Source organism: Phyllobates terribilis, unplaced genomic scaffold (genome assembly GCF_046119375.1).
Source record: "Phyllobates terribilis strain yellow unplaced genomic scaffold, ASM4611937v1 Scaffold_5__5_contigs__length_657084704, whole genome shotgun sequence".
Lineage (NCBI taxonomy): Eukaryota > Metazoa > Chordata > Amphibia > Anura > Dendrobatidae > Phyllobates > Phyllobates terribilis.
This window is the reverse complement of record NW_027362765.1, coordinates 175,768,675-175,794,319: the sequence shown is the minus strand read 5'-3', so window position 1 is coordinate 175,794,319 and position 25,645 is coordinate 175,768,675. Positions and strand designations below refer to the sequence as shown.

General features: G+C 36.9%; 2 protein-coding genes and 1 long non-coding RNA gene across 3 annotated transcripts; 2 read left to right on the top strand and 1 right to left on the bottom strand.

Annotated features, from left to right (window-relative positions):
- Positions 1-13,416: 13,416 nt before the first annotated feature.
- Positions 13,417-18,182, top strand: HOXB3 (homeobox B3). The gene is made up of 2 exons (XM_073683516.1): positions 13,417-13,840; positions 14,936-18,182. The coding sequence occupies exons 1-2, from the start codon at positions 13,417-13,419 to the stop codon at positions 15,679-15,681; spliced, it is 1,170 nt and encodes a 389-aa protein (XP_073539617.1). The 3' UTR covers positions 15,682-18,182.
- On the bottom strand, positions 17,107-24,427 carry LOC141272615 (uncharacterized). Its single transcript, XR_012322023.1, has 3 exons — positions 24,281-24,427; positions 18,795-18,991; positions 17,107-18,137 (listed from the first exon to the last, which is right to left on the bottom strand). It is a non-coding gene; the product is annotated as an uncharacterized lncRNA (long non-coding RNA).
- Positions 19,698-22,897, top strand: HOXB2 (homeobox B2). The gene is made up of 2 exons (XM_073683517.1): positions 19,698-20,378; positions 20,765-22,897. Exons 1-2 carry the CDS (start codon positions 20,015-20,017, stop codon positions 21,412-21,414), a joined length of 1,014 nt encoding a protein of 337 aa, XP_073539618.1. The 5' UTR covers positions 19,698-20,014; the 3' UTR covers positions 21,415-22,897.
- Positions 24,428-25,645: the final 1,218 nt, after the last annotated feature.

Below are 25,645 nucleotides of genomic sequence, written 5' to 3'. Positions count from 1 at the left end.
AGATAGATAGATAGATAGATATGTTTATGTAAACATCTGTTTTAGGAGACATACAAATTCCGGAATTTTATAGTACATATTCAGCAATTAATTATTTATTAAAGTAAAATACCTAACAACTTTTAAATATGCAGCAGGAGTGTGCTGGAAAAAGATAGCCAGAATGAATTGCAGGGATACCTCCACCATTGTTCTGCAGTGAGGGCTGACACTCGGAGATTTCTCTCAGTCTGTGTCTTCAATGACAGATTTATGATACCCAATAAAACTGGCTTGTTTAAATTCCCTAAATCAATCTCCGCTCTCATTATATAAACTTTACCTTTTATCTGCCTATGCTTTGAAGCCCTCACCCAGATGTCTGGCTTTGTGGCTTTTTTTTTTGCGTTTTTGGGTCAGTGTCCACATGAAAAGCAAATGTTTTATTTCGTTACTGAGCATCAAGCTATAAGATTTTTTTATATAAATTGTATGTTGCTGTATCTCTTATATTTAAATTCATAGATTGATTATGTTTTATACACATCACAAGCTAGATAGATTGATAGATGGTTGTGTGAATTAATAGATAGAGATAGATAGATAGATAGATAGATAGATAGATAGATAGATAGATAGATAGATAGACAAAGAGATGGATACATAGACATATAGAGAGATGAATAGATAGGTAGGTAGATACTGTCGATAGATAATATTGGTAATTTATGTTACATTTTTACACAGATTAGTTATAATGTGTATCACAATTGTGCAGCACCAGGAAAACTGAGCTATTAATAATTATATATGTTTAATATATGGTTGCCCAGTTCTTAGCACAGAAGACCCCGGTGTTTTTGTGGAAGGTCATAGTGGTCCTCTGTGTATGGAAGTGAGACCCCCTCCTCCCCTATCCTGTCACGTGATTCATTAAATAATTAATGCAGAGGTTGCAGGATAGATATGTATTCGTCAGGAAAATCGCAGACATGGTCTCCTTGTGTCTGACGTGAAATTCAACTGTCCTTAAAGAACAGCCTATAGCAGATACCGAGAAGGAGAGCAGAGAGAGGGAGAGGGAGAGAGGCTGGCATAAAACAAGTGGGATCAGAGCCACACCGTGGGCTGGATTATTGTAAGTAGCGGGGATTCCCTCTGTCTGTCTGTGTCCATGTAAATTTATTGTGTCTTATTAATGTTATTGTCGTAAATGGTGACAAATAGCGATCTTCATTTCCTGCCATCCGTCCTGACTCGCAGCTATGTGTGTTTATACCCACAGAGCCGATCAGACAGGGTTTTAAGGTTTATTCCCATACAATGTCCTTGATTTATGACAATAGGGGTGTCAGCGCAGCGCATTGTGTGTTTGTGGGAGAGTTGTGTTGTTTATGATGCTGTCCGCACTGAATCATTTCTCAGGATCAGCCTCTGATGAGAATCTCAGCTTTCCCTCCATTCGCCTTACATTAGCAGTTAAAGGGACATAGCTGGCCTGGGGTCTCACATTACCGCCCTGCAAGTCTGCAACTGTGGAAAAGGGGCCAGGAGGAAAGTTTACTCTACATCGGTTTCCACAGACTCAACACACAAGAATAATAAGCAGCTCTGCCTGTGTGGAGAGAACTGACAATAAAGTGGGTATCTCAAGTACCAGCATGTAACCATACCCATCCCGATATCTGTCACTACCTGCTCTATGTACTATAGGCACTGCCTCACTCATCACAGGGGAAAAAATGAACTATAACTAGGCAGAAATATAATGAACTATTAGTAGACAGTATTCATAGACAAAGCATAGAAACAAAGGCAGGCAGGGACATATGAGGATATATATATATATATATATATATATATATATATATATATATATATATATATATATATATATATATATATATATATATATATATATATATTGACCAGAGCAACCTCTAAACCAAATGTATCCTGGCTGCAGAGGAAACACTAACACCCATCAGCACAGGGTGACTTCATAGCGATCAACCAAGTCACCTAAAGAGGAGTAGTTACCATAGCTATGTTTTGGTGATAGTGACATGACATGTATTTTGGAGAAAAAGAACCTAAATAGTAAATAACTGATTATTTGATGTATTTTATGCATTTCTATGATATCAGGACTCTGTTGAATCGGTGAAAAGTCCATTGGATGGTTGAGAACGGAAGATTTTGTTTAGGAATCTGCAAAAATAATTGTACACATTACAGACAGGAGATTGTAGAAGATGTAATTATGTCTATTAAGACAGATCCAGAAGCAATTTTCTATCTATCTATATAGAATATTTTATAGTACATTAATATGTGCTATAAAATTCAGGAATTTGTATGTCTCCTAAAACAGATGTTTATATATGAACATCCATATCTATCTATCTATCTATCTATCTATCTATCTATCTATCTATCTATCTATCTAATTTATTCTAGCTATTTAAATAACAATTTCTCTATCTCATTTATCTATCATCTATTTAACTATTTATGTTTTACACATACAATGCATATATATGGGGTAACTTATTTATGGGTCTATGAGGTATTACACATAAAGATAAAGAGAGACTAAATGTAGCTCGAGTTCCCACTGTGGTACATCCCTAACCTTGCATAAGCCCTCTAGTTAATCTTTGACCTAATGTTTATAATGCACTTTTAACATTATACACCATATAGAAAAGTATACAACCATCCACATAAAATATGGTTATCACTGCTATTGCCTTTGTGAGAAGATTTAAGACTCCTCCTATAGACAATCATATGTACATTATATTTCAACGATCATATGTAAACATAACCGAAGCCAGCTATTTGACCAGAGGAGTCCAAAAGATGCAATATTTTTCTTGTATAAAGTGTAGACATTATGTTTTCTTATTATTTTCTTTCTTTCTTTTTTTTTTTTTTTTTATAGAGATTATTATTATTGTTATTATTATTATTATGCAATTCTTTAGATTTTTTAATATTGATAGTTCATACAGTAAGGTCATGGGTGGAAATGTGTTGATAATGATATATAAAAAAATGTAAACAATGTTGGGAGTATAGAGGGAAAAAAGTAAGAACTACAAGCATGTAGAGTATATTAATAAGTCATGATAAATAATAGAAAATTAAAATATACATCATATTGACAGAATAGAAAGGGAAACAAAGAATTGAACTGAGGAGTCAAAGACCTAAATGAAAGGAGTGGTATGTGGTTACAATAGAGATAGTGCTCAGTGCTGGAGTGATGGTTTTATGCAGCAGTAAGTGTGATGTGGGGTGTGATTGTAGTGAGTGCAGTTTTTATGTGATGGAGGTGGGTTGGTCATTGTGAATGTCTAGTGTATAAAGTATACAATATTGGTTTTACTTTTTTATTTTTCTTGTTTGTTTTACTGATGGGCAATTATTGTATAAGTTAAATTTGCATCAGTTTTCTTTTAATCTTGCTCTATATTTTAGCCTCTTTTTGAACTGATATATTTCTGTACAATCATGTAGTCATTTGGAATGAATAGCACCTGTCAAGGTATTGTTTCCACTACATTTTTTGCTTAAATAAAATATATCACAAAAAAAAAAAATATATATATATATATATATATATATATATATATATATATATATATATATATATATATATATATATATATACATACCAAAAACAAACCAAACCCTAATGCAGCCTTTCTGATTTGTATGGGTATTAAGTTTGTGTGGGGTATGTGTGTCTGATGCGTATACCATATGTATAACAGGCTTTTTTCACCTCTTAATCGCCTCAGTCTATGGATTGATCTTCCAAATTATGGAACACTTGTTTGGCGGAAACAATAAGATTTGAATATCCTCTTGTCCAACATATTGAGATGTTCATTCCATGGAAGAACAGATAATAAGTTTATTCTATCCTGAAACGTAGGTGTTTGTTTTTTTTTTTTTTTGTTTTTTTTTAATTGCAAAACTGTTGTCTATATGGTCTATGTGTGCTGCTTTTGTTTAATGGACACCACAAGGCAATGCTGGATTCATTATACAATGGATACCAATAGATCCCTTTGATGGTGCTTTTGGTGTCAGCCAAGGTGGCCGTGGTAAAAAAAAAAAAAAGAAAAAAATAGTACTAGGATTTTTTTTCCCCAACAAATGTGATGGAATCTGCTACAAAAGCTACCATGCAAATGTGAACACAAAGACAAATCTAGGATCCTGCCAAACTCCATTTTAGGCTCTGTTCACATCTGCCTTGCGGATTCACCACAATTCAGTACCAGATACGTTACATGAAGGACACCAATAGCGCTCAGAGGAGCCCAATGAGTTATGGTGGGGTCTGTAGGGGCTTTGTCCTGGTGCCTGTATTAAACAGAATAGTGCTGCATACTGCACTACTCTTCCCATTCATAAAGGAAGAAATTTGCGACTGAGGCTCCAGATGGAGGTTCCAAAGTAGATATTACCATAGCCTGCCACTCGTCATTGATTATTTTCTTTTTCTACTGAATAGCACAGTACAAAGATATTTGTCCTGTTACAAAAGCATTCTGGTTATACCTGACAAACCACATTGACTTTAATTGGATCCTCTAGGGTTCCCTCTGAGCTCTGGTATTTTTAATAATAAGAATAGCAATGAACACTGTGCTTTTCTTGCTACCAATGATACAGAATAGGATGAGAATATCTGAAAACAGATGTGAACATTGTCTGTTTGGTCTGACAGATTTCCATATTTTTTTATTTTTACCTTTATCTGGTAGAGGGGTTAAAATGCACTATTCTGGCTGTAAGAGAGAGTAATACAAACAAAAGGGTAGAAAAGCCATAAACCGGTGTAAACATATTTTTGGGCATGTTCATACTCGATTTTTTTGTATGTCTTTTTTTTTAATGGGACAAACTGCTGCCAAAATGCTTCACTTTAAATCACATTGCAATAATCAAAATAAATATTGCAAATAGATGGTGATATGAGAGAACCCTAACCATATATTTTTCAAACTGTGTGAGTCTTTATTTATGAGTGTGTGCAATGGATTTTTTTTTTTCATATCGGTGTATATGTGGGTGGTTTTTGCCTTGTGGGGTATGTGTGTTTGCATGTCAACACATTTGTGTGAACTGAATACAAGTGTATGTGTTTTTCTTTTCTCAAGGAGCCATGTGGTTCTTACATTTGGGAAGCCTGGGGCAAATTCACTTATTCTGTTTAGTATAGTGAGACAGTAAAATCTTAGATTAGAAGTTCTTGAAATGTTGTCTGTCTCACTATATTAGACCTAGTAAAATTAATCGCATTTATCTCATTGGCTCCTGCTAGATATGCTGCATTTTTACTCTATATTTAAAGTTTATACCAGCTATTAGATGGTTTCGTTTAAGATCACTTAAAAAAAACAACAAAAAACTAGAGCACACCTTTAGTAAATCTGACTCACTTTATGAACACCCTTAGCCACACACCCTATTATAAAAGTGTCCAGTGAGGTGCAGAGTATTTAAACCACCTAATGAAAGTGGCACAAGACAGGTGCATCAGAGTCTTGGTAGTCAGAATTCTGCAACATTTTACTTAGTAAATCAGCCCCTCACCCCACCCTTTTTGTGTTTCCAATACAGCACTTATGTTATATTTGTCACTTTGTGCCTTAACCTCCTTCCAGCTTTTGGCAAAGGTACAAACGGACAAACCAACGGATATAGAATAGCATAGTGCTAATGTGTGGACAAGAGCAGTTCCTGGTTAATCTTTGATTTACAAGTGTCAAACACAATAGGCCTCTCTTGTTCCAAGAAGAACAGAAACCGACCATTTTATTTTTCTTTCTTCCTTACCTTCCTCCCTTCCTTCCATACATCCATCTCTGGACAACTGTTCTAATATTAAAAAATACAATACATTTTAAATCATATGCAAATAAACATTTGAATTTAAAGCATATGTTTGAAAACATTTAAAACATAAATTTCATTTTATATTAACTCTTGGTAAATATTTTAAGTTCGTTATCAATAGTAATATTAAATGATCTCAGATGTCTAACGAAATGTCTAAATATTTTTTTCTGAGGCAGAAATGATTCGAAGCATAGAATATATTATACTATGTTTTAACAAGGGAGGAATCTTATATTTTCTAAAGCCCCCAATAACTCCACATAAAAATTGTAAGTTTACAGAAGCTATTTTTCCACCCTGTTCTCTGATTTCCTGAGGCAAATCAGTGCACATGTGTACAAAAATATCATCATACAGCAGGAACATGAAACCGAAGCTTGATATTTTCGTAGAAAATTGTCTTCCATTAAATTTCCCTTGCCTCGGAATTATTCTCTTTGCCTCCAGCTAAGTGGAATATTTTTACCAAGCGGTTCATCTGCTCAGGAATGAAATCTGAGACAAACCACAAGGTCCTCGGTGACCTTAATGTAATTGATTTTATCATAAATCTTCAAGTTGATGAAGAAACAAAGTTTTCATTGAAGTAAATTGATATTAATGGAGGTTTTTTTTTTGTAGGAAATTTAAACTACCTTTGTTATTGTTCGGTTCAGGGTGAATCTCTAGTTTTCTGCTAAGGACATTGCGGCCCGGTAGCTATGAATTATTTCCATGAATAGATTTAGGCTCATAATTTCGTTTTAGGTCTTTGATAAAGATACAGCTTTTAGATTGTGCGTTATCCACTAGTTACAATGATGATGTGTGAAAATGTGTGTTGCATCTAGTGAGGCTTCTATAATGATCTCCAAATAATGGGACGCCAGAAATTTAAAGTCAATACTTGTCGCTTTTAGGAGATCCAAACTAGTCAAGGCTGTGACCTATGAGTTAGAGAGCTTCCAAAGAAGAACTATAACAATAAGAACATGGATACTCTGTTAAAAATTAACAACCACAAAGTCTTCTAGTCTGGCTAAAAATTAACTTCCAAAATATAGAAGAGAGATAGAAAGACCATGTAGAGAGGAGTCAGCCAGAGCATTCTTAAAACACTTCAGTTACAATTGATTGAAGATGAAGTGTAACTTAAAAAAAAAAAAAAAAAAAAAAAAGAAGAGCATGATGAGAATAAATAACAGTTCAAAGGCTTCTGAAAATATTTAGGTAAATTTTAAATTCCAAATCAGGAATGACTTGTTCACTTTTTCTCTGAATTCTCGCCCCTGTCTTCTTGAAGCCACCTTACCCTAGAGGACACCGTAATCATTATTGGTCATCAACAGTGGCAGATCCCTGGTGGAAGTGAGTGGGACACAGCCAGAATCTGCTCTTGGCAGGGTTAATATGGAACGTGGGTGTGAGCCAAACCCACCTCCCTTTAGACCCTCCAGCAAAGTACAGAGTCAGGTTATCACTTTAGAGCAAAGGACTTCAAGCTTCCAGAAGATGCAGAGCTTTGAAGAGTAGACCCTTAAAGAAGCTGGAATTTTATCTACATTCTTTGTTTGAGATTAGCTCACTGGAGTTTTCACCCACCTCAAGACATTGTCCTGGTCCTGGAGATGAAAGGAAAAAGGCAACATTTCGGCCACATGGAAGAACACTCATAAAACTTCTGGCACCCTGATGCTTAACAACTCTGTTCCAATTTTCTGACCAACACTGCAGAAATCTGGGACCTGCACTTGATCAATGTGCCACCAATCTCAAGTCACCAGCCATGAGGCCTTTGCCAGAGAGGTGAGCTTAGAGGGAGGTTGGGTAAGGCCCTAAGAGCAACTTGTAAGCTTCAATAATTGTCTGTGAAGCTAGTCCACTGAAGGTGAGTAAATGCAAACATCTAGGTATAGTTTTATGATTTTAATGGCTGCCTGCTACAATATTAGTGTTCTGCTGTCAGATATTGAGGAATTATAGGTATACAAGGGTGTTTAATTGGAATATTTTGGTACAATTGTATAATCTTCTCCTAGACTCTGGAATCAGCTCGTTTTTTTCTTCATAAGTAATAACTTCCCCCTTTAATCTAGCAGGAAAATGAATAATTAACTGGCCCTGATGTGTTCTGTAGCCTAGTGCCAAGGCCACGTGTAATAAAGAATATATAGCCACCAGCCCATGCTTTACTGTGCGGAGGTCACAGTGATTTGTGAGGGTTTTAAGCACGGTATAAATGTGCGCTAATAATATTTAAAGACCAGTAACTCACAGGCTGAAGAAACATTATAGATGGGATTTGGTATATATCACACCAGTCATAGGGAACCACGTGCCTGCCACAGTGAATATACACCATTGTGCGGAATATATTACATCTAGCACCTCTTGTGCTTGGAGTTCGAGTCTTATAGAGCCACTTAAGCCCATAGACTTTAGGCCTCAGCTTCCTCTCCTACATCTATAGAGTGTACTATTGGTATGTATAATAATACAAGGGACATAGAATGTGTTTTATCAATGGTATTGGGGACAGGTCTTACTATTGTTTAATATGCAGCATATACAGTAATATGAACGGATACAAAGTAATAAAACTGGTCAATGGGATTTCTTAGGACTTAATAATTTTATGTCTCTGATTCTACAGGAACCTGCTCCTGTTCATTATTTTTGAAGTTTGATATTTATTGGACACGACTGTTAATCTGGTAAGTCCAATTCTTTGGTAATTAATATTATATTGATTTATATGACTTTATAAATACAATATAGTTCGTGTGAATAAACTGATGGAGATATATAGACAATTTCAGGACGCTAATTTAATACAATAATGGAAACACTTAAAAAATTTAGTCTTTCAATGATATTTTATACCTGACAGGCCAATGAGAGCCAGGAAAACCCACACAGAATTGTACCTGACAAATTGTTTGTCAATGATAGCCACTTCCACTTGACAATCATTTTGGGACTAAGTCACTCAAGTGTCAAATACTTTACACTTATGAGGTGACAGTAACTACTGGTCACATGAGTGGATAATAAGCTGCAACAGGCCACACTTCTCCATCTGTTCAACGTTTTACTTTTCAAGATGTATATAGGATGTACTTGATGTATGTTACAGACGTTTATGGGCACTTGAAGTGCTTTGTATATACTACAATGTGTTATCAAATACATACATACAGCCATGTGACATACATGACCATGCTTATATCAAATATCACTGATGTATATAGTAAAGTGTCAAATACTACCACAATGTATGAGAAGATAATGAGTGAGCTGGATAAATGGACAAATAGATAGATAGTTAATGCATCACATTTTATTAATCAAAGTGTATGTACAGCACCATAAGTGAAATTACTCATAGTAACCAATCAGATTTCAGTTCTCATTTTTTTCCAACACTTATAGGAAAGTGAAAGAGACTTGACCAGTTGTCATAGGCAACATCACAACTTTTTAATTTTTATTTGCACTCACCAATAGTGTTTCGGTATATATACTATTTGGGATATGATATATATTATAGATTATATTTATATATTTATCCCAGGATGACATGTTTACTATGCATGTTAAAACTAGTATGGTCTACAATGCAACATACAATATACATTATTTTACCATGACCCTGATTAACTGCATACTTTGAACTATGATCTTATTTTGGCATATGAGCAGTGTTTGTCAGTCTTATATCTTTTTTTTTCACATTATAACATGTACCAGACCACATGCAGTTCACTAAATACCACACAGCGCAACTATCTATCTATCTATCTATCTATCTATCTATCTATCTATCTATCTATCTATCTATCTATCTATCTATCTATCTATCTATCTCCTAACAATCCATATCTATCTATCTATCTATCTATCTATCTATCTATCTATCTATCTATCTATCTATCTATCTATCTATCTATCTATCTATCTCCTAGCAATCCATATCTATCTATCTATCTATCTATCTATCTATCTATCTATCTATCTATCTATCTATCTATCTATCTATCTGCATCTGTCTATCTATCTGCATCTGTCTATCTATCTATCTATCTATCTATCTATCTGCATCTGTCTATCTATCTGCATCTGTCTATCTATCCAATTATATATTTAACATCTATCATTTGAAATAAATACATAAATAAAGAATAGCCTCCATATGTCCAGTGCTGGAATGTATTTGCTGAGCATAGTGACAAAATTCTAAATGGACATCTATTTATATCAAAGGGGACTGCCGAAAACCACTTTTTCATGTAAAGTACATTTTGGTGCTGTAAGTGATATAGCACAGCAGGAAAATAAACAGGGACCCATCTGAGCCAGGCCAGGTGGTGCACACACCTCTGCTGTCATGCAGACACCTCCACACATGCAGTCAGTTCCCACATTCAGTGAGTTGTTTACTGGCATGTGGTAATGAAAGGGTTAGACTCCAGGGAGCGCTATATAAAGCTAAATGAGATCTCCAGGAACCACACACTACAACTGCAAGGAATTCTTTCCCCTCTTATGATAGTTCTCGAACTGTATGCATGTATTTATGTGTGTGTGATCTGTATTTTTCCTATCTGCTCACACCTCCTTACTAGGCCAGGTATTGCCACTAAAAACTCAGGATGTAGAGAAATATTCCGTAATACTGTGTGATAGGTGAATGTGTCACAGCATCAATAATGTGCATTATTAATTTATTTCTATATTATATCCCAGGGGAGGGGGAGAACACTGTAGATTGACCCTTTCATTGCCCTTTTCACCTGCTAAGCATTGTTGGGTAATGCATTGCGTGCCCCAGTGGAGGTGAAGGGGTTAAACTGCAATGGCTGTGAAAACAACTAGACGCCCTGGATGGAAAAAAAAAAAGGAAACCAGATTGTAAGAGCCATCGTAGGTGAGTTCAAATGGTTCATTAGCATAGACTGGCACCTAATTGAGCAGTAGAAGAGAAAGCTCCTGCTCCTTCCAAGACTAGGCCTCTGTCCACGTCTGTAATTAGCATAATCCCTCAGTGGTGACGCTGTGTTTAGAGCATTAACAGCCGATGACTTGTGGTGTAAAAAGCAAATGGTGATTTTTGGTGTAATTATCTCGTCGCCTTATTGCTGGCACATTGGATGATATTGGCTGGGGAACGCACGGTTTCTGCTGCTGGAACAAGCTGAAGAGCTGAGGCCATTGTTAGCAGGGAGAGTAGGGCGGTGTATAGGGCAGCCTGAAGCTTCAGCTTGTCCATTGAAAGCCCTGAGATTAGCACGGATCTTCTCCCAGCTCTGCCTTCTCCAGGAGCCTCTCTCCCCCTTGCCCGTGTCCTCATGCTTCTCGCCAGGCTGCCAGGGAGGACTCGCTGCCTATTGATTGCGCTGGAAGTGGATATATATGATGTCTGCTAGTGGTTTGCTCTTCAGAGTCTGCTAAGGTAAGCTGGACCCAAATAGTCTATCAGTGAATGGCGGAGTCTGTGTCCCAGTGATTTATGACCATATGACTGCAATCTCGGTTCAAGAAGAGTTCACAGCTGCCTTTAGCTCCCCTCAGCTCACACACTTTCCCTTTTTCTTAGCTACTCATTAAACATCTATTTACTGCAATCTGTTTATGTGAATTATCTAAATTTTATGTAGCAATACAGGAGCTATAATTCTGTCATAGGGACTTGTGGCCAGACAGCCCCATCAAGGTGTGCACAGCCTGCGCCTATTGTCTTCTGCTTTGTCACCCTCTAATATTGGCACTTTTATCTCTGATTGTATTTATTTTATAAATTAAGACAATGTAGCTTTCTACACGAATACACGAATAAGAATAAACACGTGTTTGTTTGTCTGTGTGTCTAATATATATATATATATATATATATATATATATATATATATATATATATATATATATATATATATATATATATATATACAAAACACAGAAAAATATATATAGATTATTCAGTATATCTATTTTAAGTCCTTTTAATTCTCAGTTCATATTTTCTAATTACCTGTATACCAAAGTTGTATTTTGCCCACTAATGCGCATGTTATGTACAAATAATAAAATATATATATATAGAACAATTGTTTTCTAACGTGCCTGAGAAGATGGGGGGCAGTGTCGGCTAATTGGAACAGCATAGCATTTAATATTTATTATTCAGGTAGAGGAGTTTTTCTTGAACAATTCCTTGGAGTAAATAATTAGGATTCCGACAAAGATAAATGAGCGACATTTGTGACGTGTGGAGAGATGAAGAGCAAGAGCTGCCCAGACCCAGAGAGTATACCTCTCTCCCTGTCTCTCTTGCTATCTGACATTATTATATGATTCGAAACGTTTTATTATCTCACACAAAACAGCTCATGTGGTCACAATATTTAGTGCTGTACAATAACAAGGCCTCCTGCGTCAGAGCAAGCACACTGAAAATGCTTATTGCTTACAATAATATATAATGTATTATATATACACACATATAAATATTTATATATGATCTCTTTGTATATAAACCCACATATCACATTTTAAGTCATACTTTATACAATTTATGTATGCCCCTCGTAAATAAATAATTTGCAAGTTAAGTTTGGGGTAGACTGTGTTGTGAACCTTTATTATTTAGTGTTTGTCCGATATTAAATGAGTTATTCTTTTTATTTAATCACTTTTTTTGGGAGAGCAACATTTAGAAATCAAACCTTGCAATGCAGAAAATACAGCTTAAATGTTAGGAACACAAAGAGGGATCCAGTTGTTATTTTTTTTTTCTTGTGTGCTGGTGAGGAATAAAAGGAATTGTAGAGTTGTTTGAGGTCTCCCGGCTGCTCGGTTGACCCTCATACATCATAGCACCGGGCTCAGGACAGCAGCTATTATCCTGGATTCTTCTGCTATAGATGAACGCTCCGGGCGCAGGGAGCTTTGCAGCTTTGCGAGTTTTTCTGGTTTAAAAAGAGTCTTATTTTGCAAACAGAAAACGAAAGATAAAAAGACAAGGATAGTTTAAATATTTAATATGCAGGATCTAAGAATGTGTCCCCTAGGTAAGCCCCGGCATTGTGGAGTGGAAGGTTTATGTTCATCTCTGGAATATATTTATTTGGGTGAAATGGATGCTATTCTTTAAGATTCGAAGCTGTTGACATAAATAATGTGATTCGTGTCATTAATAGGAATCTGTGAAGCCACTGGTAATATATAACTAGGATATATCTGTGGTGATATAAATTGTGGTTATTAACTAATGTGTCGATAATGACATAAATCACACAAGAAATAATTATACTAATTCTATTATTATGTTATAAATGTTGCTTTATTTATGGGACTTGATCTGCATCCTTTGTAATAGAACAGACTTTATAAATCTGTGCATTGTGTATTTTTTCTTGCAGGTTGCCTTCAACAAATACAAAGGCTATCCGTGCCAGGTGATCGCGGGGTGCCAATGTTATTCTGTAAGGGTGGGGACACCCTCCGAGTAGGTGACAATACGTTTTGGGGATCCAGGAGATGCAGAAAGCATCCTACTATGACAACCCCACTCTCTTTGGCGGCTACTCGTACCAGGCAGGAGGTCTGGGCTATGAAGGGCCACAGCAATCTTTTGCGACTTCTTCTCACCTCGACAATGATTTCCAGCGTTCATCTTGTTCATTACAATCCTTGGGACACAATGGTCCGTTGGCAAAACCTAAAAACATAAATGGAAGCTGTATGCGCCCCAGCCTGGCATCTGAACACCACCAGGCCTCTTCTCTCTCCCCCCAGCCAAATCCCTCTGCAGCTCCCAGTAACAGCAGCAGCACCCAGTCTGGAGCCAAGTCCTCGTCGGTAAAAACACAGGTCCCTTCCAATACAACCAGCAAACAGATTTTCCCATGGATGAAAGAATCCAGGCAAAACTCCAAGCAAAAATCCAGCCCCCCTGCCACAGGTACTAAAGCAACCGTTCACACATTGCGTCAGTATACTCTATCTCTATTTACTGTGTAGTTCTATTTAGGCCTGGTAGTAACCATTGTGTTTCAGGGTGACACTTCCTAATATTTTTCAATATGATTAGTAACAACATTAGAAAATATATCTGTTTCTATGACCCTATTTCAAGCATCTCCGAGACTATTAATCTCTACAAATATGGAGTCTTTTTACATGTTTCACTTAACTTTAAGTCATATTACACCTTGTTTCATAGTTATTAACTACCTCCACCCCATACTAGAACAGTTAATCACACGCTAAAAATTATTTACTATGAACTTTGTTTACAAATAAATATTTTGATTATTATCATATAATAATAATACAACTACACTACTACTAATGATGATATAAATAATAATAATAATAATACAAGTACACTACTACTGCTACTAATTATATAAATAATAATACAAGTACACTACTACTATTACTACCAACCACCACTACTACTACTACTAATAATGATATCAATAATAATAATAATAATACCAGTACACTACTACTGCTATTACTATTAATAATAATAATAAAAATAATAATAATACAAGTACACTGCTACTATTATTACTACTACTACTACTACTACTACTACTACTAATAATAACAATAATATAAATAATATTACTACTACTACTACTACTACTACTACTACTACTACTACTACTACTAGTGATAATAATTACAATAAATAATAATAATATCCAATACATGGGTAATTCTGTATTGTACAATTAATTAGCATATGGACACTGACAAGAAAATCTGCTGCCAGGTACCTGAGGCTGGTTTATGTGTTGTTAGCTATCTGTGAAGAAATAATAATTGAATAATAGATAAAGGTCATAATGCATCTGCCTACACTGCTTGATCAAATCTCCATAAAGCAGGGCAGCTTTGGGGGGCAGAGCTCTTAATAAATGCCAGGCTTATGAAGTGCAGACTAATGTGGGAAAGGCCAGATCTGGGCGAAGCATGTTGGAGAATTTATTATGGAATAATGCTTTCAATTTCTGAGTGTAGTAATTATCTTTTATTTCATTTGAAGCGGCAGAGAGCTGCAGTGGTGACAGGAGCCCCCCGGGTTCCTCTGCCTCCAAGAGAGCACGCACGGCCTACACCAGTGCTCAGCTTGTGGAGCTGGAGAAGGAGTTTCACTTTAATCGCTACTTGTGCAGACCCAGGAGGGTGGAAATGGCAAATCTGCTTAATCTGAGTGAGAGGCAAATCAAGATCTGGTTCCAGAACCGCAGAATGAAGTATAAAAAGGATCAAAAGGTAAAAGGGATGTCATCATCCTCTGGAGGACCTTCACCAACTAGCACTCCACCACTGAGCATGCAATCCTCTGCAGGCTTCCTGGGATCCATGCACTCAATGACTGCAAATTATGAGGCACCGTCCCCACCCCCCTTTAATAACAAACCCCACCAGAATGCCTACTACCAGACCCCAGCAAAAGGCTGTCCTTCCCAACAGAAGTATGGAAACTCAGCTCCAGAGTATGATCACCATGGTTTACAGGGAAATGGAGCTAGCTATGTCTCTCCTAGTATGCAAGGAAGCCCAGTGTATGTTGGGGGGAACTATGTGGATTCTGTGCCAGCACAAGGCCCTTCTATGTATGGTCTTAACCACCTTGCACACCAGCCCAATAACTTGGACTATAGTGGCGCCCCTTCCATGCCAACCAGCCAGCATCATGCACCTTGTGAACCCCACCCAACTTACACAGAGCTCTCGTCACACCATCAGGGAAGGATCCAGGAAGCCCCTAAACTCACCCATTTGTGATTCAATAAGGAAGTGTTTAAACTGCAGGGGGCGCTCGCTGGGCAAAGGCACTGCCGAGGGATCAGCAAGAAGCATTTGTGTTGATCTGTTATTGCATCTTTTTTTTATTTTTTACATTCTGGATATTACAGGATTCTAATACATACTGTAACTTAACCTCAGTATCATCAATACAAGTGCTTCTGAAGGCCATGCTTTTGCTTGTTCGGGACTTATATTCTATGGAATAATATTGGCCAGCATTAGTGGCTTTTGTTATTCCATCCTACTAGTTGTCCACTAGTAATATATAAGAAAAATATTGAAAAAAACAACAACAAAAAAAAACACCTTGCCAGCAATAGGCTTGGACGTGTATTGAGATCTCGGACAGACCACCTGAATAATATTGGTTGTGAACACAATGTATGCCCTTAGCTGATCACATGTCTATTGTTCTGTAAATTCAAGTAACAGGAGGTATATTGCTTTGTAGTGGTAGGAACCTAGGCCTTAAGATCAAAAGAACAATGTACAATCTAGATCATTGATTTTTTTGTGTCAGTTCTCTGTTAAAATATATGGGTTCCAAAAAAACAAAAGTACAATAATTGTAGGTCTTTCTTAAAGGCCAAAAAAATAATCCTCTAGTCTTATCGTGAATACAGGGTAAATAGTATGCTATACTATACTAGAAGATGTCTGCTCATCAATCTAAGCACAGTGAATTCTGCTCAGTATTTGCTAAGCTATCTGTGTGGACATCTCTCTTGCACTTCGAGTTTACAAGGGTGAGAGCAGCCCAGAGGCCCAGCTCATTCAGACCTGGAAACTGCCAGGCTTGTGTGATCATGCGGAATATTTATTAATGCTGCTTATGGAATCCGTTAAAACAATTATTTTTTTTTTCTCTCATTTTTGTATTATTTATCCAGCATATTAACGTATTTATGAAATTTAAGAAGGAAATGTACTTTTTGTATTTTCTTGTTCTAAAGGTTGTGTTTCCGTCATTGTAAAATATTGCCTATTTAATTCTAGTATTTTAGAGATGTTAGTTTGTTTTCTTGTACTAATGGGTAATGTAACTACTCCTACTGGAGGCATGGGAAGACTCATCCAGCTGTTATTGTCTAGCTATGAAAAGGGAGGCTGCACAAAACCCTCTGGAGAACTCTTTGTTCCTTGTAGGTCATTTTATTTGCAAAAAAATATGTCTGTTCTAAAAAAAAATCCTGGAATAAACTTTGTGTTATAAAATCTGCTTCATGTATTAGTTCAGTTGGGGACAGTTACCAGACAGGCTGCTGGGATTTTGTATATGTTTGAATTTAGGAATGTCAATATTTGACCTTAACTCTTACGTTGCCATTATGGAATCTTCACAGGGTGAGATTTTGCTGAATGTAAAAAAAAGGGAAAGTAAAAGAAAAGAACAGGACCATGTTTTCTGCTGTATATGTATGTAATCATGCTTCTCTACAAATATAAGATAGTATAAAAAGATACAGAAAGATAGTGAAGGTGGGAGGTGGAAATTGACACAAACTACAGACATACACACTGAAGCTGGAAATACTGGAAATACATTAAAAGCTATTGAACCCTACTAATATGCAGGTCTGTTTCTCTGGCATGTAGAATATTACTGTTATGCATGTTTCATTCAGGCAGTGATGGTGCTTGCATAATAATAATTTAATATATTATAATAATAATTATTAGGTGAAAATACATATCTTGTAATATATACTCTATTCGGTCTAGCAATCAGGAAGGACAATATAAAGGTTAACTTGATAGTAGAAAGAAATGAAAGTTTTAACAACTGAAAGCTAAATTGAAACATAACATAGCTACTATTGTAGCGATTGTATGACATAAAGGAGAAAAAGGGAGACTGAGAGCCTCAGGTATTGAGATAAGATTACAGCTATAGGAAAGGGTGAGGAATAGGCCAGTGAGTGTGGAAATATGGGATCTAGAAGGTAAAAACTTTTACAGTTAAAATCAATGCAGAGATGTGCAGAATAAAACATGCTCAATGTAGTATCCTTTAATATGCAGAAATAAATGCAAAAACATCAGGAGTGTAACAAAATCTTGTTTTGTCCTCTGATCATATCTCTATTGTTGTGCAGAAACGGATCTCTCCCCTGGTAGCAAATATATTCGTGCCTGTTCTTGCTTCAGTCCTCATTAAATCTATGTCAGATGTAATCCTCGAGTAGTACAGACACACAGCAGTCTGTACATTAAATTACACGTATTTGCTGTTGGCTGCACAGGAGAACATTGGAAATGGCCAGAATGTATCAGCATGTCCCAGACTAGACCGCACCGACTTCTTCCTTGAGAGCAGACTATACAATAGACTGGACGCCATGTTTAGCTGCAAGGAAAATGGCGATTCATTGAGGATGAAAGAGAACAGATGAAAGGCTTTCTGCTCACAGCGTCTCACAGTTCTAGCAAACCTGCAATAATATGATACACAGTTAAATCAGGAGCACAGCTAAGGCAACATATACAGATGGCATGCAGTTTAATATGTCAAGAGAACTGGGACATAATACATTCTCTCATGCAATATCTATCTATCTATCTATCTATCTATCTATCTATCTATCTATCCACTATCTATCTATCTATCTATCTATCTATCTATCTATCTATCTATCTATCTATCTATCTATCTATCTATCTATCTATCTATCAATATCTATCATAACAATATCTATCTATCTATCTATCTATCTATCTATCTATCTATCTATCTATCTATCTATCTATCTATCTAGCTATTTATCTGTCCAGCATGCATACATAAGAATGTTCCTGCATGCACTAAGTACAGTTAGATATTGACATTATTGTAGATCTTTTTTTTTTCTAGCAAAAGCTAATGTTTCTGATATCACAAAAAAAAAATATATACACATAAAATTAGTGTGTATATATATATATATATATATATATAATATATATAATACAGTGTATATATATATATAACAAGCTTGCAGTATATATATATATATATATATATATATATATATATATATATATATATATATATATACACATACACTCGCAGGGCATGTGATTTTTTTTGCTAGCAGAAGCTATATTCTTACCTTAGCTCCAGATGGGACAGTCTAACCAATATTTTGAACATATGTGTTCATGCCCTAACCCCATCCCCCCCTTCCAAAAAAAACAAGCAAACAAACAAAACAAGTGTTTTCCACCGAGTCCTGTTGTGACATAAAATCAGCAGGTCTGGCTTCATGGTGCAAATTAAAGCACTTAATTCTTCTTTCCATTCTCTGCTCTGAAATATAAAAAGGGGAAATATTATTACAGAATAAAAAAGTCGAACATCATGCACAAGATGGAGAAAGAAATCAGTCCCTCTGTATAATTGAAAGGTCCTCTTGTTATGGCCACCTCATCCTCACTGAGGTTTGCCAGGATTGTTCGAGCCTTACACCCACCACCCACACAGATTTTTGCAGGAACAAAAGTTTCCATGCTATGTGCCTAAAATCCAGCCCAGAACCAAAGCTGCTGGGAGCCTCAGATACTCAGGAATATTTCGTTGAGATTTTCAGCCTTTTTGGGGGCTTGTTCCTCAATTTCCTGATGAGATTTTTGCCTGGGTTCTCTGGACTTTTCCCATGTCCGTAGTAAGAAAAGGAGGAATTCTTGGCTGACACTGGCCCCTTCACACCAGAGATTGATCACCCTTCTCTTGTGGCGGCTCAGGAATCTGTAACTCTCCAGTCTCCTGATTAGGATTTACTCCTCAGACTCACAAAGTGTTTCTCACTTGTCTAGGATATTTCTTTCCTATTAAGCGACACACTGTTAGGAGCAATATATAGCTTCTTCTATGGTGGCTTTGTGATTTTTTTTTCTTAATCCTGATGATGATGATGGGAACAATGTTTCCTCTCCCTGGTTGCCAGCTGGCTCAATTCCTGATGTTTTTCCTTAATGTTCTTCTGCAAACACCTCCATACTTTCCCTCTCATGATACATATAGCACAAATAATAAATGCAGGATACATACAGCAGTTTTGGGACCCCCCCACACATTTATAGGAATTAATTCACAGTGATAATGCATTCTTTTTTTTTTTTTCTTGTTTTTTTTTTTCTTTAGCAGGCCTTCTATTCTATTGGTCAGTTGTAGTCACGTGACCAGGAATTGGCTGTATGTCGCCCAGTCTCCAGTTTAATACAGCTAGGGTCCCCCTACGTCTGATTTATCAGCAATATACAATAATAGGGCCTCGGGATTATTGGGACCCTAATATTTGCTCTCCCACCCCTAGGCTGGCCCAGGGAAGCCATGAATTTTGAATTTGAGAGGGAGATCGGGTTTATTAACAGTCAGCCTTCGCTAGCAGAGTGCCTGACGTCCTTCCCTGCTGTCCTGGAGACATTTCAAACTTCATCAATCAAGGACTCGACATTAATTCCTCCTCCTTTTGAACAAACAATCCCTAGCCTGAATCCGGGATCCGGCAGCCAGCCCAGGACCAAGAGCCAAAAACGCTTAGATCATGGCCTGGTCCAACAGTCCATCCACCAGCCTGGTCATCTGGCTACAGAGTTCCCTTGGATGAAAGAAAAGAAATCAGGGAAGAAAAGCAACCAAGGATCTCCTCAAGCTCCTGTGCCAGCGCCTGAGTCTGTAGGAGGCTCCCCAGCAGGTCTGTCTTTTAGGAGAAATGGCAATAATTTATTATTTATTGTGTAATTGCTGATTGTAGGGCTGTAAACACACGAGCAGAATGTTCCTGTATCTGTTGGAACATTGGAAACGGTAAATAAATAGTAAATATTTACAGCACAGGAAACATATTGACTCCAGGGGTGCACTGCTGACAATGTGGGAGCAGAAGCCAAAACACCTTCCTTTTGTGAAGATGGTAACAAATGTCATAATATCATTTGTAATGTAAGCAGACTAGGGAGGGTTAACCCTTTTCGGTCAGAGGCATGTAGCTCCCCTGCTCTGCCCTACACATAGAAAGGTTCATTAGCTATTGAATTGCTGTGAGTCTTAGATGGTTAAACCCAGTGATTATTTCTCCAGAACCGCCGGGGATCCAGGACGCCAGCGGCAGCTCCAGGAGGTTAAGGACAGCTTACACCAACACCCAGCTGCTGGAGTTAGAAAAGGAATTTCACTTTAATAAGTATCTGTGCAGACCCCGGAGAGTGGAGATTGCGGCTTTGTTGGATCTTACTGAGAGACAGGTGAAGGTTTGGTTTCAAAACCGCAGGATGAAGCACAAGAGACAAACCCAACACAAAGACCAGCAGGATGGAGATCTGACCTTCTCCAATCTAGAAGACTGCGATGATGAGGACGAGAGTCCATCCTACCAGCAAGGATTAGACAGCAATGACTCCTTGAGAGAGACCGACACATTCACGTCTGAGACCCCCAAACTGCCCAGCACTCAGCATCTTCCTGCAGGGAAAGAATCTGATCCAAGAAGCCCCCTGTATCCAACACCCACCAGTGAGACTGAAGCCAGGGTAGAGGTGGGTTGCATGGACAATGTGCTATCAGAAAGCCAGGACAATTCCTTATTGTCAGAGCTGACTTTATTCTCTGCAGATTCCTGCCTACACATTTCAGATGGCTCCCTCAATAGTCCCGTCCACTTCTCCCAGGAAGATATCGACTTTCTCACTAGCACACTTTGCAGCAAAGATCTGCACAATCTAGACTTCTAACAATTATTCTTATTATTCTTATTATTATTACATTTCGTTGGTTAGTGTCAGCCTCTGATGCGAGAGGACATAATTTATACATGGTTAATGTATTTCTTTTTTTTTTTTTTCAAAGTCCAATGAGGTTTCTACTAATTGTTATCTTACATTTAATTACTTTTAATTTGACAATTTAAAATGATCAGGATTTGAAAGTATTACATGGATTTTTGAATTATTTTAGTGACTCAGGAAATCAGATGTTGGTTTAGATCTATTAGGCACAAGGTTTAAGTTAAATAGAGTATTTATTTGAGGTTTTATTAGCTATTTTATAATTATTTATTTGACGTTATTTTCATAGATGAAATGTATTTATATTATTCCGTGTGCAGTTTTGACACGTTAATAAAACACCGTTATTCTGAGGCCTTATGTATTTCATTACTATGATATCTAGTTATTCCAGTTACCTTCGCAGCTTTATACAGTATAATAACCGATTAATGGCATATTTAATTGCGATATTTGCAGATTTAATATAACAATGGCATATTGTATAGGTTTAATATCGTACTTTACAAAAGAAGTGTTAACCCATGCGTGAACATTTATTCCCATGAAATGAGATACGGTTCTATTCGCGGCTACATGTATATTGATGTATGTTTGGTCGTGCAATAATTGCACTGCTGGATGCAGATATTTGCCCTTATTTTAAGTATTAGCACAATTGAATCAAAAATAAGCATTTACCACATACATTTTCATTTTAACCATTGGAAGAAAATGTTGTATATGAAAATGTAACTGTATTTTATATTTTAACAAGACGTCAAAACATGCATTTGTTGTGATGATATTAACTGTGGGGGTCGATGTGAACATTTTGATAATTAGCATTATAAAGACACAGTGTAGAAGAAACCATTAGATGAAAGCACTCAAAATGGCGCTGCTAGGGAAGGCCTGCAGACAATAAGCTCTGCCACGCACACACCCCTACACACACATACACACACGTATATACACGTATACATTTATACACACATATTTACATATACACACTCACACACACATATATACATATACAAACACTCACACACACATACATGTACACACATATACACACGTATATACATACACATATATACATATGCACACACTCACATACACGTATATACATTTATACACACATATTTACATATACACACTCACACACACATACATACTCACACATATACACACGTATATACACAAACACATATTTACATATACACACATATAGGCACATATACACACTCACACACACATACATATACACACACACGTATATACACTTATACACACATATTTACATATACAAACACACACATACATGCACAAACATACACACACACGTATATATACACACACAGGCACACACACACACACACACACACACACACACACACACACACACACACACACACACACACACACACACACACACACACACACACACCATATCCCAAGTAAACCACACTCTTTTTATAGTAAATTTCACAGTCTAGCCAAATACAACAATGCTGATGGCAGGATGCGAGCTGTGAATTGTAGGGACATTTATTGGAGATGGGGGAGCTACGCAATTCTTTTCAGGGTCCAGTTTTTGACAATCGAGGATGCACAGTAAACCTGAGTCTATACAGCATCTGTGCATAAAATATTAATAGCTTTCAAATAACCCCCTGGAGATACATTTGATCATACCGATACGCACACGTCTCGTGTAAAATGTTTATATTATAGTAGAATTGGGGCATTCGTGTCTATTCACATCTCACATAAATTGTATTGATGTATTTCCCTCCATAGAGCATATATCAATGTGCTCAGCTGGTTGCATTACAAGCACTGGCCTGTAAACCTTACACATAGTACTAAACACAGAGATACTATTTTGCTAATAAAAAGATTTGGGGAGTGATTTAAATGTATGAGGGACAGACAGATGGAAAGAGAGAAAGAAGGAAAAATATCAAGTGATAGATAATAAAAATAAAAACAACAGATGATAGATAGATAAAAAATATGACACATATTTTCATCTACATATTAATACTGTCTGTACCTCTGTCATAATGACATAACAAATCCATAAACAAAAAGCAATCATGTGATCTCACCAATTGAGGCAAATGAGATGCATTCGATCATATGTACCGAATTATTGGGGGAAGTAATGACTACAATGGGAGATGAGAACTGTTAGGGGTCTCCATGGGGAGAGGGAGTGACAAGACAGTGGGTTGGTTGTCAGGTGTTGGAGTTCAGAGAGAACTTGGGTCATAACAGGGGTCAGCCTTGATGGATATTTCTCTGCAAAGCTCAAAGCTCTATAGCCGATATTTCAAAAACGGACGTTTAATTGCAGAATTTCAGTATATTAGTGTGAAAAAAGTAATAATTTCTGTCCCTGGACAGGATTAAAGTGCCCAAATTTTGATGTTGTTCTGAGAAATGACTGACCAGATCAGTGTTAGTGGATGTAGGTGACTGGTTAAGCAATAGTCAGTATAGAAGTGCTAGCATGCTGCGTCTAGAGTTGCAGGACTTTAGCCAGGGCATGACCAGATACTTTATTGATGATGAATAACTTTGATAGAAAAGGGGTGCTCTAGGGTGAAAACATGGGGAGTCTCAAAACAAAGGCGATTACTGTGCACCTTTATTTCCCAGACAAAAAAATATTGACATTTCATCGACAAAAACTTCAAACAAGAACCTGGTCAGACCATAATGACTTTCTAAAGTTCCTGGGTGCTAAGATGCCATTCAGCAATCAATTCCCCTCCTACTCAATGGACTTAATGTGCGACCTCCTATTGACTGCACCAGGACTTACCATGAGTGATGCCGGCGTCCTGTCCCAGGTGATCTCTGGGGATCCTTCTGCCTCTGCAGCAGAGAACATACAGAAACACCTTCATTCATCGCTATTGTGGAGTGGAAATATGACACTAGTGTCCTGCTGAGGTTAATGAGTAAACTCCCACTATATGTGATTCACATTAATTATGTTTATTTAAAGATGGTTTATCATATCTCCAACATTTGGTTTACTGAAGCTACAAACCACTGAGTAAATAAAAGCTTTGGGGAATATTCTGTAAGTAACAAAGATCAATATGCATGATCAGCTGCACACAAGCCTCAAAGTAAGGCCATGTTCACACGTTCAGTATTTGGTCAGTATTTTATATCAGTATTTGTAAGTCACAACCAGGAGTGGAACAATCAGAGGAAAAGTATAATAGAAACACGTCACCACTTCTGTATTTATCACCCACTCCTGGTTTTAGGTTACAAATACTGATGTAAAATACTGACCAAATACTGAACTTGTGAACGCTGCCTTACACACCAAACAGAGAAAAGGGTTATCCTGTCTGTCTCTGGAGGCAGGACAGGTTCTAAAACCCACAGCTTTGTTCAGAAGAGAAAGTCAGATGTGAACTATATGCTGTGTTCACACTTTGGCTATGTTCCCACTATGAGCTTTTGGCGAGTTCTCCACCCTGCACAATTTCTACACAATTCTGCACCTATTATTTAAATTAGGTTACTTGCATTTTTTCATTGCGTTTTTTTAACATGCGTTTTTATTGAGTTTTTGACGCTGCTTTTTCTGTCTCATTGGTATGTCAAGCTTGAAGCTGCTTTGTTTTTGATACTTCCTTTGTATTTGGCTTTGACAAAACTTTATTGATACACGGCTATGTTCACATGCTGCGTTTTTTTTTTTTCCTGCAGGCAAAACCTGCTCTATTGGCAGTAAAGAAGCAATGTCAAAAAGCAGGTTTTGCGGCATTTTTTTTTTTTGCTGCTTTTTTTTTGTTAACTGTGGTTTTGTCAGTGTTTGACTCTTGTGAATGCTGATAAAGTTTAATGGAGAAAAAAATATAATAATTCAACTTCAGCAGGGTTTGGCACCAAAAACGTAGCAAAACCTGATACCTGCATTTTTTGTTGATTTTTTTGCAGCGTTTTTGCACTGCCCATTGCTTTCTATGGGTGAAAAACGCTGCAAAAACGATGAAAGAAGTGACATGCTGCATTTTGCAAAAGCGCAGTTCTTTGACAAAACAGTCAGGATTAAAAAACCAATGTGTGTGCATGAAATCTCATAGACTTTGCTGGTACTGTAAAACGCAGCTTAAAATTAGCGAAAAAAAAAAAAACCGCTGCAAAAATATAACGTGAACATAGC

Coding starts and splice junctions, on each gene's coding strand:
- HOXB3 (XM_073683516.1), top strand. CDS start 13,417: ATGCAGAAAGCATCCTACTATGACAACCCCACTCTCTTTGGCGGCTAC. Junction 13,841..14,935: donor ATCCAGCCCCCCTGCCACAG/GTACTAAAGCAA, acceptor TTTCATTTGAAG/CGGCAGAGAGCTGCAGTGGT.
- HOXB2 (XM_073683517.1), top strand. CDS start 20,015: ATGAATTTTGAATTTGAGAGGGAGATCGGGTTTATTAACAGTCAGCCT. Junction 20,379..20,764: donor TGTAGGAGGCTCCCCAGCAG/GTCTGTCTTTTA, acceptor TTATTTCTCCAG/AACCGCCGGGGATCCAGGAC.